Genomic DNA, 14,999 nt, shown 5'->3' with positions numbered 1-14,999 from the left:
CAAAAACAGTTTCGGTAACTCAAGTACACTTTTGGTTCCTTCGTTCACACTTTCTGTTCCTTGTTCGTTTTTCCAAACCGGTCCCATCCAGCAGAGCACTGAGGTAAACGTACAATGAGATGCGATCACGAGGTGTCCTCCCTCTCACGGCCCTGTGACAACAAAAGCAGAACAGAGAAAAAGGAAGACGGGTGCTGGCGGCTGCAGAATGCTGACTCACAGCGATGACATCGCACAACACTCAGCTGAACCTGATGGTACAACCCGGACTCATCGTCTTACACGAGAGTGCACAAAATAAAGATGGCAAAGCTGCTGTCTGAACTGCTCTGTCATCTTTGTTAAGCATGAGAGTGGAAAACAAAGCAAGTGTAGCCACTTGATGACGAGTGCTTATGTGTTGTTGCAGGTGTTGGTGAAGTACAGTCAACACAGGACAGCTTACAGTGCTTTTTAGTACGATGATAAGTGAGCAGTGACTGTGGATCTGTCTTTAGCTCGTCCTTCCTTCCTTTCAGCTCTGTGGTTCCTCCATTTTCACAGAACACTAACTTATGTGATTGTTGTCTCTATACTGTGAAAGCCTTTTATTAACAATCATTTTTACTGCAGGATGAAATTTAGTTATAAGACTTGAGTGAAATAAAAGCCATGTGAACACAAAGCTATCTATTGGGCTGGCATTAAATACAACATGTATTTGATTTTTTTCATTTTATGGAACTTTTTATGTCTACTTCCTTATTTCTTAATATGACACAGGAACTGGTGTCTTTACTCAGGTCATTATTTATTTAACAGTTTTATAACTTTTCAGATTGCAGTTTTCTTACCCTTGCTCTGTACCAAAAACTACAAATTTCTCCACTGATTCTGAATACTCTGACAAAATTAACACCTTTATGTTTTTCCGAATCCATTTTCCTTTATCTTGAAATATATGTAGAGGTGTTTTAAGTTTTTTTTTCTGAGGTCATGGAAAATGTCTCTTATTAGTACATGGTCCTGATTGGACAGCGCCGCTACTGACAAATCTTATAGAATATGATGATTGCTGTGCCCATTGGCAAATAAAACAGTTAAAACAGCTCCAACTTAAACGTCTACAGGTATAAATGCATCATATGTAACACCTGTAGCTCTGACGCTCTGGAAAAACAAGTGTTGCTTCTCTGACTGAGGAATGTGTTATGTAATGATGTCTCTAGCTCTTGCAACTATGCTAAAAATGTAATGTGGCTTTATTTTGAACATGTTAAAATTACACAACAGCAACTACAAAAAAAGCACAAACAAACAAAAGGAAACATAAGGAAAAAATAACAACAACATTTTCAAAACGAAGTAAGAAGAAGGAAACGCTTATTTAATCCCACGCATGTTTCCACAAGTCATAACTAATAATCATCAGTGTGATTAATGGCCTGTCCTACAATAAATCCGTCCTTAGAATTTGTTACATGCATTTGCTTTTATAATTCCAACATCGTGGCAGGAGAGTTATTTACAGATGTGCAAACACATATATACTGTGTAGATAGCGAGTAACAAAACTATCTCCTTCTTGTACCTTGAAAAAAAAACCATAATTTTGTACCACTATTTAAAATGTGTCAAACTAATAAGATGTAACCTTTGCAATATCATTGATGTGTTTGAGAGAGGTATTGTTTACTCTCGTACATTACGTGTCAGCTAAAATCACACACTACAGCAAATCATAAGGAGAACTAAACCTGTTCTGAGACATATTTTAGAGACAAGCGGTGTCGGCCTACGTGACTGCCACTGTGTGTGAAATGACACGTTCAGCCAAAAGGCTTACATATGTTCTCCTTAGTGTGCAGGAAGGTATCAATTACTCTAAGACAAGCAGACATGGTGGAAGTTATTCACTGGGAAAGAAAGAGTAGATCAGTAGGCTTTCTCTGTCATTTCAACTGCTTAAAAGCAAGTCTAGTGATGTTCTTTCATTCATTTTATTATTAGAAAATGAAGCTGAAAGGGTGCAGCAAAGAAAATGCAGGCTCCGTCCTCGTGCTGGGAACACGTGATTACCAGCACACCTGTTCAGACTGGCAGGTCTCTCGGGCACAGTGGAAAAGTACTGCTCACACCGCTGTAGGTGTTGTCTTGTAGTGCTTGACTTGATGTAAAGACAAAGTCAAGTTAAAGATAAACGTACAGAAGAGATATTTATGATTACATGAAGATGAATATTAAAGCTTACTGTATGTGTTTTGGGCTTTCTATTAAAAACATATCATGAGTGGATTTACTTCTACATGCACTTTACATAGAAAGGATTGAGTATGTGACGTTGTGTTACACTTATACCTCAGCTGCAGTGAGACTATTCAAGGACAAGTTTCATCTAACACGATACTCACAATGATGAGACAAACTATAGGACAGAGGTGCAACAACTAGAGTCATGGTGCCACGACAATAACTTGGTCTTAAACACCAAAAAGACCAAGGAGATCATTGTAGATTTCCGGAAGAGGGGTCATAACAACCATCTGCCTCTCTTCATTGGCAGTGAGGCGGTGGAGAGGGTGAGCAGTTTTAAATTCTTGGGGGTAACTGTGACCGAGGACCTGTCCTGGGGCAACCATATCACCTCAGTTGTACGGAAGGCCCAACAGCGCCTCTACTACCTGAGGAGACTGCGGAGCGCACACATTCCCAGATCTCTGATGTTGAACTTCTACAACTGTGCCATCAGCAGCGTTCTGACGTATGGATTTCTAGTGTGGTTCCCCAGCTGCACCAAGGCCGATCAGCAAGCACTCCAGCGGGTGGTGAAAGAAGCTGGCAGAATTATTGGAACAATTCTGCCAGAGATCAGTAATATCTTCCCCACTCGCTGTCTGAGGAGGGTGCACAGTATCCTGCGGGACCAACATCACCCTGCGCGCCACCTTTTCCATCTGCTGCCCTCAGGGAGAAGGTACAGGTCTATACAGGCCAGAACATCCAGACTGGCCAACAGCCTGTATCCACAGGCTGTGAGGCTCCTGAACTCTCTGCCCCCCTCTCACGGACAATAACCATATCCAACTTCTTAATAGCAATGAACTGGTCTGCATTGGTGCATCATATCTTTATTCTCTTCCCCCTCCTGCCCCCCCCCTCTTTCTTAAATAGATAACTATCATATCTGATATCATATCTCACAGTACAATAATATTGAATGGGTTGCATTGTTGTATTTTGTCATGTTTCTCAGGTCTTTGTCTGAATTTCTACGAACATTATTGCTAAGGATTGTCTTATTGCATTGGAGTCACACTGGGTTAAATATGTACACTTGGGTTTTAAGGGGTATTTATTATTTTCTTCTTTTTTTGGGTTGTATGGAAGCCCCAAACGCAATTTCATTGTTCTTGACAATGACAATAAATAAATAAATACTAAATACTAAATACTCTTACATGAACAGACTAATACAAAAATGTGTATACATGTCTTAGTTTTCGTTTTGTGTTACCCAGCAGTAGTAATGTTTCCGCCTGGGAGGTTCTACTATTGCTGGTAATGTCTGCCAACAGTGCTGTGGTGTTGAGCAATGCAATGCAATAAGAAACTCTTTGGTTGTAAACACCATTATCAGCAGTTTTTGGATGTCACGTGTTAGATTTATGGCGTAACTCTGCCTCAGTTTATGCTGCTTTTATGTAACCATTAACTACAATAATATGCAAAAGTGTTCTTCTTTTGTACTTGTTGGTTAGAACGAATGCCCGTCTAAACAGGTTGTTTTTGGAATTTTTCATTGATTCAACAAAAGAAGTGGAAACACAGTATGTGTTTTATTGACAGGCTGCAAGTAACAAAGCGCCTAAAGATGCAATTTAAAAAGTTTTCTGTTATATATCGACACAATTGGGTCAACCTTTGGGTTTTGTGCCTTTTTGGCTTGAATGTTTCAAAGATCAGTCTTAAGTCCCTTTATTAAACAAGCAAAAAACATTTGTTTAAAAAACTTGTCCAGATAAAAACTTCAAACGCCCTTCAGAACTGGGAATTATTGAGGTCTGGCTACTTGAAAAAGAAATATCAGCTTTGGCTCAAGACTTTTGCACAGCATTGTACGTATTAAACAAAGAAGCGATTTTACGCGTTTTGAGATTTATCGTTAAATATCTTATATATGTTGCTTATTTCCTGTTGAACTACGGAAAATGCTTTGTCATTGCACGTGACTATCTCCCAGCAGGTCACATTAAACATTAAAGTGGATGATGAGTTTTCTACGAATCAGGAGGAGAAAAAAATGCAACTTCATCCTGTGAGTCACAGCTGGTACAGACGCCCCGGCTCAGTGATTGGTGGAAACATACGTCACATCTTGCACGAGCACTTCCGGTGGAGTATAAATACAGGGACCCGCGAGTGTGCCGTTTCACACCAGGGGAGAAATCTTTGAGGAGTTTTTGCTTCAACAGTGTTTGAACGGAACTTCTTGACTTCGTCCCGCTTTGTATTTCAGCTACTCTGCACTTCGGAAGAAAAATCCTTTTCTACTTGAACACTACACATAAAGTCGACGTGAAGCTTTATTTTTGCACCGTTTTTGTTAATAAAAAGCACAAGAAACGCCAGCCGAAATGGAGTCCCAAGTGCGCCAGAACTACCACCGCGACTGCGAGGCCGCCATCAACCGGATGGTGAACATGGAGCTGTTTGCGTCTTACACCTACACTTCTATGGTGAGAACACGTCATGTGATGCTGATGTCTGTAATAACCTTAGTCTCAAGCTATATTAGCTTAATGCTAGACAAAGAGAACGGAGTAGAGTCGTTAAATGTAAAGTCCGGTATGTTGTTGCTAATTTCAGTAATGCATGATTTCAGTCGCAGCTCGTTTGTTGGTTGTTTATCACAGTTGGGCAGGTTGCCAGATGCGGAGTGTATTTTCACCCCAAACACATCACCGAAAAACCCAAATGCTGCGTCGTGCTTCGTTTGGCTTTTCTTTAGTCTCGAGTTCAGCAGTTACCTCGGTCTAAACCAGCTGAACTATTGGTGATGAATCATGTCTGTCTCCATAACTGTTTGTCACGATGCTGTATTTGCAGAAGAATTGGTGCTGTGTACTAATAACCTGTGTCTGATTTGTCAGGCCTTCTACTTTGACCGTGATGATGTGGCCCTGCCAGGCTTCTCCCACTTCTTCAAGGAGAACAGCCATGAGGAGAGGGAGCACGCTGACAAGCTGCTGTCCTTCCAGAACAAGAGAGGAGGTCGCGTCTTACTCCAGGACATCAAGGTGTGTACAAACTGAACCAGTCCTGCTGTGACATACCTGACTGTGTCTCTAACACAGAAACTGGGATTAATGAGCAGTGTTATGACACTTGTTCTCTTGTTGTTAGCGTTAGTGTGTAATGTGTATACAGAGCTTAAAACAAGTGTTCAGTCTCTAACAGAATTGTTTGTTGTGCAGAAACCAGAGCGTGATGAGTGGGGCAGCGGGCTGGAGGCCATGCAGTGTGCTCTGCAGCTGGAGAAGAATGTCAACCAGGCTCTGCTGGACCTGCACAAGCTGGCTTCTCAGCATGATGACCCTCATGTAAGTGGGAGTTGGAGGGAAGAGTTTGGGGTTAAAGACTGAACTAGTTCATGCTGTGTATGTTTGACAAATCATCAAATGTTAACTGTAGTTTGTTTTCCCAGCTGTGTGACTTCCTGGAGAGCCACTACCTGGATGAGCAGGTGAAGTCCATCAAGAAGCTGGGTGACCACATCACTAACCTCACCCGCATGGATGCCCACAACAACAAGATGGCAGAGTACCTGTTTGACAAGCACACTCTGGGTGACAAGAGCTAAATGCTGAGACGTAGAAGTGAGCCTGGAGTCAGCATGTTAACAACACAGGCTTTGAAGTAAACTCACTTCTGCTCCAGCTGATTCTTTCCTGATTTCCTCACTTTAAAGCTGGCATCAGTTCTTGTATGTTGTGGTGTTTTTGTGTGAAATGTCACATGGAGCGATGGATGTTATCAGGGTATGGCTCTGCTTCTAAGCTGTCTGACATTTGGAAATGTTTCTGATCTGTTCATCTGAATAAACATTTTGAGCTGGATCTCTGGTCTGTCTGCATCAGTCACTTATCATGACTCATTTTATTATAGTTTAGATCAACTGCTCTGTCAGATGTATGCCTATTCAACAGACAATGCATTTAAGTATAGTGTTTCAGTTCAAATGGCTTCAGAAGGAGTTTGGTGTCAGATAGGCTGGTCCAACTATTTCAGAAACTGTTACAGGATTTCTCTACCCTGCCAGGAAGTGTAAGAGGAAAAATCCTGTGAGGTTGTTGAACCAAAATGCCTCTTTCATAACACCCAGATTGCTTCAGGTTCTTATGGAAGCCTGTTTCCGCCACAAAAAAAAGCTAGTATCCATAACTCGAAATTAGTTATTTTCTCGAAATTTCGAGAAATATAACTCAATTTCGAGTTAGCTCTGCCAATCAAAAATATACGTGAATGAGGTCGCTTTCTTGTTACCCGGAAGCATATGGCGCAGGACCGCGCACTCAAAAACGGATCCCAACAAATTAAAGTATGTTTGCTGATAGTAACACCATGTGATTCGGCTAATAACACAGGGATTTCATCATTTGTGAAGCCAGGCTGAAAACACTCAGCAATCTGTGCATTCACGACTGGATGTAATACCGGTAGCTTAGCTGTAGCATTTGTAGCTGAGGCTTCAGCTTCCGGGTAACATGGAAATGACGTCATTCACGTAGATTACTGATTGGCAGCGCTAACTCGAAATTTCGAGTTGCTTTTCTCAAAATTTTGAGTTAATATGTCGAAATTTCGAGAAAATAACTCGAAATTTTGAGTTATGGATCCTTTTTTTTTTTTTTTTTTTTTTTTTTTAGTGGCGGAAACGGGCTTCCATAGGTTCTTGAGTCCCTTGTGGGAAATTATAATTTAATTGTAGCTTCAACATTGACAAGAACCACACATGTGAAACGATGTTAATTACTAATAAAGTTAAAGTGAAAAAGGCACATATTCCATACAGCCATTATTTCAGAGTCTTGATGACATTAAAGCTTAACTCTTAACTTTTTCAGATTTAATGACTAGAAAACTGAGGTGAATGTTTTTGGTTTTTGACCTCCAACGTGTATTTAGATACCTTGGCCCAGTATAATAAGCCAACTGTCACAAACCTGGGGCTGAAAGTGGACTCTGAACGTGACAGATTAAGGCAGTTGTAAAATCAAGCTTCTTGCAGCTCAGGCAGCTGTCACAGCAGCACTTTGAGACAGTGATCCACGTCTATGTTAGCACTCAGCTGGAATACTGTAATGCACTTTATATAGGGATCAGTGATTCATACATTACTCGTTTACAGAGGGTGCAAAATGCTGCAGCTCGTCTTTTATCTGGCACTTGAAAGTTTGAATACATTTGCCCTATTTTAGCTTCACTTCACTGGCTGCCCATTCATTTTAGGATTCATTTAAAAATTCTTTTATTTGCTTTTAAAGCCCTCCATGGCCTAGCCCCATCTTATCTCTCTTAGCTGCTACAGCCTTATACACTCACCTGCTCTCTCAAGTCAGCTGATCAGCTGCTCCTGAATGTACCCAGGACTGAGCATAAACCTCGAGGAGATCGTGCTTTTCCTGTAGCAGATCCAAAACTGTGAACGATCTGCCTTTAGAGATAAGACTCGTGATGGCAGCTACGTTGTAGCCACAGCTGCCCTGGGGCGCACTGACAGAGGCGAGGCTGCCGGACACTGGCGCCACCGGGCCCTCTGACCACCACCAGTAGGCAAACACGGGGTTAGTATCTTGCCCAAGGATATTTGGCATGCAGCCAGGAGGCAGCCTGGGATCAAACCACCGACCTTCTGGTTAGTGGCTGACCTGCTCTGCCACCTGAGCTACAGCCACCCCAGAAAGTGCTTTATAAATAAAGATGGATTGGATTGGACATCTTATAGTTTTTAGGTCAGTGTTGACAGGAAACTGACTCTGGATCTGTCTTTAGCTCGTCTTTCTTATCTTGACCTCTGTGATGTCCTTTCACAGAATACTAAGCTATGAGATTGTTGTCTATACTGTGATAACGTTTTACTAACATTCACAAATCCTCATGCAGGATGATAACATGTAGTTATAAGACCTAAGTGAAAAAAAGCTGTCTCATATGGAAACAGAGGTTTCTGCTGGGTTGGCAGTGTTGGAACATACAATGGAAAAAAAAAGCAGAAACAGAAAAACCCATCATGAAAACAAGGCAATAATTTTGAGTACATTAATGGTTTATTTATAATTAATCACTGAGGAAATGTGCGGAAAGTTCATACCCAGCACAAATGTTCGCATCAGGTCAAATTTCATTTGACCTGATGCGAACATTTTACAAATTTACTTATGAATTAAATTACATTGAAAACTGACATGTAATTAAGTTTACTTTTAGTGTACTTATGTATCTTTTCCAAACATGGAAGCACGTGTACTTAATTTTTTTATTTAATTTATAGTACTTTATACTTCTACTTAAGTACATTATAGTACTGTATTTAGTTAACTCTTTTACTATTTTCTTACCCCTGCTGTCTAATGAAAACCACATTTTTCTACTTGTGATGATTTAAAATTTTCTGATGAAATTACTTGATTTGTGTTTTTCTTTATAGAATGAACATTTCCCTTTTCTTAAAACATATAAAGATTTTTAAAGTTTTTTTCTGAGCTCATGGAAAACGCCTCTTATGGTTATCCGATCCTGACTGGACAGTATTGCTACAAACTGGATGAATATGATGACTATGATGTATCGCTGTTGGTCAAACTGCCCGTTATTAAATAAAATAGTTAAAAACACTTTTAAAAGAAGGTCCACTTAAGACATAAAATGCAACATACACATAATGCAGCAGTAATAATATCTCAGAAACATCACATCATACTTATAGCTCTGACACTTTCAGTTCATTCTGTGATATTTTTAGTACAACTGATTTCTATGGAAAACAAGTGCTGCTTCCTTGATTGAGGAATGTGTTACATAGTGATATTATCTGGTTTCAAACTCTTGCAGCTATGCTAAAAAATTGTTGGAATACCTTTGGTGTGTTTTAGAACGAACCTGTTCTGAGACATATTTTAAAGATGAGCCTTGTTGGTCTGCATGACTCCCTTTACTTAGACTTGGTTCCTCCTGCGCCAGATGGCGCATTGGGCGGCAAGGGATCATCAACGAGCTCGATTTGCAGCCACATCTTCAGCCTCGTCCCATGAAAGATCGACCACTTTCAGGTCCTCAATGAATGACCGTCTCCACGTCTGTTTTGTCGTCCGCAGACATGAAGACGGTCATTCATTGTGGACCTGAAAGCATGACTCCCACTGTGTGTGAAATGCCATGTTAAGCCAAAAGGCTTACATACTAATGCGCATAAAGATAATAAATAGTCTAAGATGAGTATGCCTTCTTGAGTGAGATGGTGATTGGCTGGTACAGAAACAAGAGGAAAAAAGAACTCAAATAAGAAGTTCTTGGGTTCCTGGTACAGATCAACTAAAGTAAGTAAATCCAGGGGTAGGGCAGCACGGTGTCACGATGGCTGCCTCAAAGCAACAAGGTCCTGAGTTCAATTCTGACATCAGGCCAGGGTCTTTCTGTGTGGAGTTTGCATGTTCTCCGTGTGTTTGCGTGGGTTCTGTCCGGGTACTCCGGCTTCCTCCCACAGTCCAAAGACATGTAGTTAGCGGGGATAGGTTCGTTCGAAACTCTAAATTGAATGCGAGTGTGAATGGTTGTCTGTGTCTATGTGTTAGCCCTGCGACAGAGTAGCGACCTGTCCAGGGTGTAGCCTGCCTCTTGGGACACCTGGGATAGGCTCTGAAAAAGCCCGTCCTAGGCAACCATGAAAAAGGATAAGCAGAAGAGAATGGATGAATTAAGTATGTGAGACTGCAGCACACTGAATAATCTTCAAATGTGTGTTACATACCTCTGCTGCGATGATATTCTTGAAGGTTTCATTGAAAAAGCTACTTTTACATAAATAGGCTGATATAAAAGTATATAAAAATACATTTCTTAGGTTGTTTTCACTCAGCAGTAGTAATGCTTTAGCCTGAGAAATTCCTGTCAACAGCACTGTGGTGTTGAGCAATGCAATAAAAAACAGTTTGGTTGTAAGCACCATTATCAGCAGTTTTTGGATGTCATGTGTTACATCAGCTGAATCAGCTTCAGTTTGTGCAGGTTTTATGTACTAGGCCAGCGTTAACTCAAATAATCTAACTTTTATACAGCACAGTAAAGTCCTGAATATACCGTCCTGAAGCACCTGTCCTTTATATTTTGCCACAAAAAAGGACGTTCAAAGATGTACTGGAACATCTGCATACATACATGAAAATCTAGTTTTCACATTTTTACCGAGCTTTAAAGTCAATACTTTGGTATGAAAACCTTCATCCTACATATTCTATATACCACAGGCTGAACTCTCGTAGATAGCATTCTTGTCATTTCTCTATGCAGTTTTTAGGAATAGTTCTCCAGGCTTCTTCTTAAAGAACGTGCAAAGCTCTTCTTTGTTGGCCTCTTTTTGTTCTGTACTCTTACACTGCTTCAGTAATGTTAAGGTCGAGCTTTGGGGAGGTCAGTCCATGGCTAAGAGGGATCATAATTCTATCACTTTGGCAAGCTCTCCAAAACCACTGGGTGAGGGACTCAGGGTCTCAGTTCCCTAGATGTTCACTGGTGTTGGTGTGGTGGGTCTGCCCCTGTGGAAATTCACCACCAGCTCCTGGTTTTCCCGTGTTGAACTGGAGATGGTTCTGCTGGCACTAGTCCACAAACTCCTGAGTCCACTGTCTTTATTCTGAGTCATCCTCACTTTTAATAAGGCCAACTATGGCAGAGTCATCAGGAAACTCTTGCAGATGACAGTCTAGGTTGGTAACTGTCTGCAGTGTAGAGAGTGAACGGGAATAGTGCTAGCACAGTTCTTTATAGGGCCCTGTACTGAAGACCAGCCTGTCAGAAACACAGCCTTGCATCCTCACATACTGTGGGTAGCCAGTGCGATAGTCCAATATCTATTGGGACAGGTAGTAGTCCACCCCTGACTGCTTGTCCCTCACAAGTCCAGGTTGGATGGGGTTAGCACTGGAGAAACTAGAGAAAGAACATTAGCCTAACTGTGCTTCCAGGCTTCTTCAGGTAGCACGATCTCGGTGCAGGAGGTAGATGATGACATCATCCACCCCAATGCTAGACTGATAGGCTTTTGCAGTTGATTCAATGGAGACCTAACCGGGGCTGAAGATGCTTCAGTACTAGCCTGTCGAGGGTCTTCTTCAGATGTGAGGTCAGTGCTACTAGCTTGTAGTTGCTGAGGTCTTTTGGACGTGTGATCTGTGGTAATGGTACCACACAGGTACTGAGTAAGAGCCGCTTAAATAGGCAGCCTAGTAACGTGGTACCGGAAGATAGATGTTGATGGGGGAGAAAATGTCTGTTTATGTCTGTTAATCTGTGTTATCTTCAGGACTGGTGGTAGATTCAACTAAAGAAATTGAAATAAATTATGTCCTTTGTTATACACAGCTAGTAACAAAGTGCCAAAAGCTATAATTTAAAATAGGTTCTTTGCTAAGTTCTCTGTTAGGAGTAGACACGACTGATTCATCACTTGAGTTTTGTTCCTTTGTTTTTATGCATGAATCATTGCAGGAATGAAAATGAGTAAAAAAGCCACCAATCTCCATATTAAAACTTAGAGCTTAAAAGCCCTTGAAAAGGCTAGGAAAGTACTGCTATTTAAAAATTAGCGGACGGTCTGGCACATTGGAAGCAAGGTTTGGAATAAACGTTTTAAACAGTATTTTTAAACAGTATTAAACAAATACATTCATACCATGTGCGTGTGCATATCGGCTCTCATGTCCATCAGGACGTCTACATGTTTTTTGAGAAAATCTTTATATATTTTACCCATGTTGCTTGTTACCTGTTGAACTACGGAAAATGCTTTGTCATTGCACGTGACTATCTGCCAGCAGGTCACATTAAACATTAAAGTGGATGATGAGTTTTCTACGAATCAGGAGGAGAAAAAAATGCAACTTCATCCTGTGAGTCACAGCTGGTACAGACGCCCCGGCTCAGTGATTGGTGGAAACATACGTCACATCTTGCACGAGCACTTCCGGTGGAGTATAAATACAGGGACCCGCGAGTGTGACGTTTCACACCAGGGGAGAAATCTTTGAGGAGTTTTTGCTTCAACAGTGTTTGAACGGAACTTCTTGACTTCGTCCCGCTTTGTATTTCAGCTACTCTGCACTTCGGAAGAAAAACCCTTTTCTACTTGAACACTACACATAAAGTCGACGTGAAGCTTTATTTTTGCACCGTTTTTGTTAATAAAAAGCACAAGAAACGCCAGCCGAAATGGAGTCCCAAGTGCGCCAGAACTACCACCGCGACTGCGAGGCCGCCATCAACCGGATGGTGAACATGGAGCTGTTTGCGTCTTACACCTACACTTCTATGGTGAGAACACGTCATGTGATGCTGATGTCTGTAATAACCTTAGTCTCAAGCTATATTAGCTTAATGCTAGACAAAGAGAACGGAGTAGAGTCGTTAAATGTAAAGTCCGGTATGTTGTTGCTAATTTCAGTAATGCATGATTTCAGTCGCAGCTCGTTTGTTGGTTGTTTATCACAGTTGGGCAGGTTGCCAGATGCGGAGTGTATTTTCACCCCAAACACATCACCGAAAAACCCAAATGCTGCGTCGTGCTTCGTTTGGCTTTTCTTTAGTCTCGAGTTCAGCAGTTACCTCGGTCTAAACCAGCTGAACTATTGGTGATGAATCATGTCTGTCTCCATAACTGTTTGTCACGATGCTGTATTTGCAGAAGAATTGGTGCTGTGTACTAATAACCTGTGTCTGATTTGTCAGGCCTTCTACTTTGACCGTGATGATGTGGCCCTGCCAGGCTTCTCCCACTTCTTCAAGGAGAACAGCCATGAGGAGAGGGAGCACGCTGACAAGCTGCTGTCCTTCCAGAACAAGAGAGGAGGTCGCGTCTTACTCCAGGACATCAAGGTGTGTACAAACTGAACCAGTCCTGCTGTGACATACCTGACTGTGTCTCTAACACAGAAACTGGGATTAATGAGCAGTGTTATGACACTTGTTTTGTTGTTGTTGTTGCATTAGTGTGTAATGTGTATACAGAGCTTAAAACAAGTGTTCAGTCTCTAACAGAATTGTTTGTTGTGCAGAAACCAGAGCGTGATGAGTGGGGCAGCGGGCTGGAGGCCATGCAGTGTGCTCTGCAGCTGGAGAAGAATGTCAACCAGGCTCTGCTGGACCTGCACAAGCTGGCTTCTCAGCATAATGACCCTCATGTAAGTGGGAGTTGGAGGGAAGAGTTTGGGGTTAAAGACTGAACTAGTTGATGCTGTGTATGTTTGACAAATCATCAAATGTTAACTGTAGTTTGTTTTCCCAGCTGTGTGACTTCCTGGAGAGCCACTACCTGGATGAGCAGGTGAAGTCCATCAAGAAGCTGGGTGACCACATCACTAACCTCACCCGCATGGATGCCCACAACAACAAGATGGCAGAGTACCTGTTTGACAAGCACACTCTGGGTGACAAGAGCTAAATGCTGAGACGTAGAAGTGAGCCTGGAGTCAGCATGTTAACAACACAGGCTTTGAAGTAAACTCACTTCTGCTCCAGCTGATTTTTTTTTTTCCTGATTTCCTGGCTTTAAAGCTGGCATCAGTTCTTGTATGTTGTGGTGTTTTTGTGTGAAATGTCACATGGAGCGATGGATGTTATCAGGGTATGGCTCTGCTTCTAAGCTGTCTGACATTTGGAAATGTTTCTGATCTGTTCATCTGAATAAACCTTTTGAGCTGGATCTTTGGTCTCTCTGCATCTGTGACTCATTTTACTGATTAGTTCAAGCAGTCCAAAAACTAAATCACAACTTCATTACTGACTTTGTCAGATTAAAGATGATCTCAGGTCTTTCAGTTAATATTTCTACTTATTGGCACCAAATACAAACGAGGCCATATCAGATGTAAATATTACTGGACTTGCAGGACATCGCTATGGCAGCTTCAACAAGCACCACACATCCGAAATGGCAAAAGTATATTACTTCATGTTAAGATCTAAATATAACAGCCAATAACTAACATGAAAATATGGAATAAAGTGGACATGTGATCTAATGTTTTACTATGATGAATCTTTGGTGGGTGTTCCTTTTTGGTACAAATCTTTGTTTGCCTTGTTATGGATATTACTGTAATGCACCATCGCCATCTACTGGAGATATTCGGTTTCTGTTAACATCTTTAAAGCAGGTAAAATTAAAAAAAAAGAACTAAAGGTGTTTTACATTACAGCCTGCATTTTTTTTTTACCTTATGCCTTTCAAGTTCAAGTTCAACTTTATTGTCACTTCAACCATATACAGTTTAAAAATACAGTGAGGCGAAACAACGTTCCTCCAGGAACCAAGGTGCTACAAGACAAGTTAGTGCAAAAAAAAAAAAATTATATAATATATCTAGTAATAATATTGTGCAAAAGAGCATTTACAGGTTGGTGTGTGCGATGGTTTGGTGGTGTAGGTCAGTGTGTTTGCGCTTGTGTTGGTTAGTCAGTCCAGTCTCAATGTTTTGAGGTATTTGAGTTAAGCTGAGTGATAATGTTAGTGTGTGTGTGTGTGTGCGTGTTTATCAGTCAGTCCCTTTTTGCTGAGGAGACGGATGGCTTGTGGAAAAAAGCTGTTGCACAGTCTGGATGTGTGTGCCCGAATGCTTCGGTACCTTTTTCCAGATGGCAGGAGTGTAAAGAGTGTGTGAGAGGGGTGTGTCCGATCAGCCACAATGCTGGTGGCTTTGCGAATGCAGCGTGTGGTGTAGATGTCCTCAATAGAGGGTAGAGAGACCCCG

General features: G+C 41.4%; 2 protein-coding genes across 2 annotated transcripts; both read left to right on the top strand.

Moving 5' to 3' along the window:
* The first annotated feature begins 4,399 nt into the window (after positions 1 to 4,399).
* On the top strand, positions 4,400 to 6,090 carry LOC146633013 (ferritin, middle subunit-like). The gene is made up of 4 exons (XM_085351943.1): positions 4,400 to 4,715; positions 5,130 to 5,276; positions 5,454 to 5,579; positions 5,684 to 6,090. The coding sequence occupies exons 1-4, from the start codon at positions 4,614 to 4,616 to the stop codon at positions 5,837 to 5,839; spliced, it is 531 nt and encodes a 176-aa protein (XP_085208069.1). The 5' UTR covers positions 4,400 to 4,613; the 3' UTR covers positions 5,840 to 6,090.
* A 6,170-nt stretch (positions 6,091 to 12,260) lies between these two features.
* On the top strand, positions 12,261 to 13,946 carry LOC146633012 (ferritin, middle subunit-like). The gene is made up of 4 exons (XM_085351942.1): positions 12,261 to 12,564; positions 12,979 to 13,125; positions 13,305 to 13,430; positions 13,535 to 13,946. Exons 1-4 carry the CDS (start codon positions 12,463 to 12,465, stop codon positions 13,688 to 13,690), a joined length of 531 nt encoding a protein of 176 aa, XP_085208068.1. The 5' UTR covers positions 12,261 to 12,462; the 3' UTR covers positions 13,691 to 13,946.
* Positions 13,947 to 14,999: the final 1,053 nt, after the last annotated feature.

This window comes from Diplotaxodon limnothrissa, linkage group LG4 (assembly GCF_057381915.1).
Source record: "Diplotaxodon limnothrissa isolate DT_005_m linkage group LG4, D_limnothrissa_male_GT1.1, whole genome shotgun sequence".
NCBI lineage: Eukaryota > Metazoa > Chordata > Actinopteri > Cichliformes > Cichlidae > Diplotaxodon > Diplotaxodon limnothrissa.
This window is presented reverse-complemented; position numbering and strand designations above follow the sequence as displayed.

Coding starts and splice junctions, on each gene's coding strand:
- LOC146633013 (XM_085351943.1), top strand. CDS start 4,614: ATGGAGTCCCAAGTGCGCCAGAACTACCACCGCGACTGCGAGGCCGCC. Junction 4,716..5,129: donor CTTACACCTACACTTCTATG/GTGAGAACACGT, acceptor CTGATTTGTCAG/GCCTTCTACTTTGACCGTGA. Junction 5,580..5,683: donor CTCAGCATGATGACCCTCAT/GTAAGTGGGAGT, acceptor TTGTTTTCCCAG/CTGTGTGACTTCCTGGAGAG.
- LOC146633012 (XM_085351942.1), top strand. CDS start 12,463: ATGGAGTCCCAAGTGCGCCAGAACTACCACCGCGACTGCGAGGCCGCC. Junction 12,565..12,978: donor CTTACACCTACACTTCTATG/GTGAGAACACGT, acceptor CTGATTTGTCAG/GCCTTCTACTTTGACCGTGA. Junction 13,126..13,304: donor TCTTACTCCAGGACATCAAG/GTGTGTACAAAC, acceptor TTTGTTGTGCAG/AAACCAGAGCGTGATGAGTG.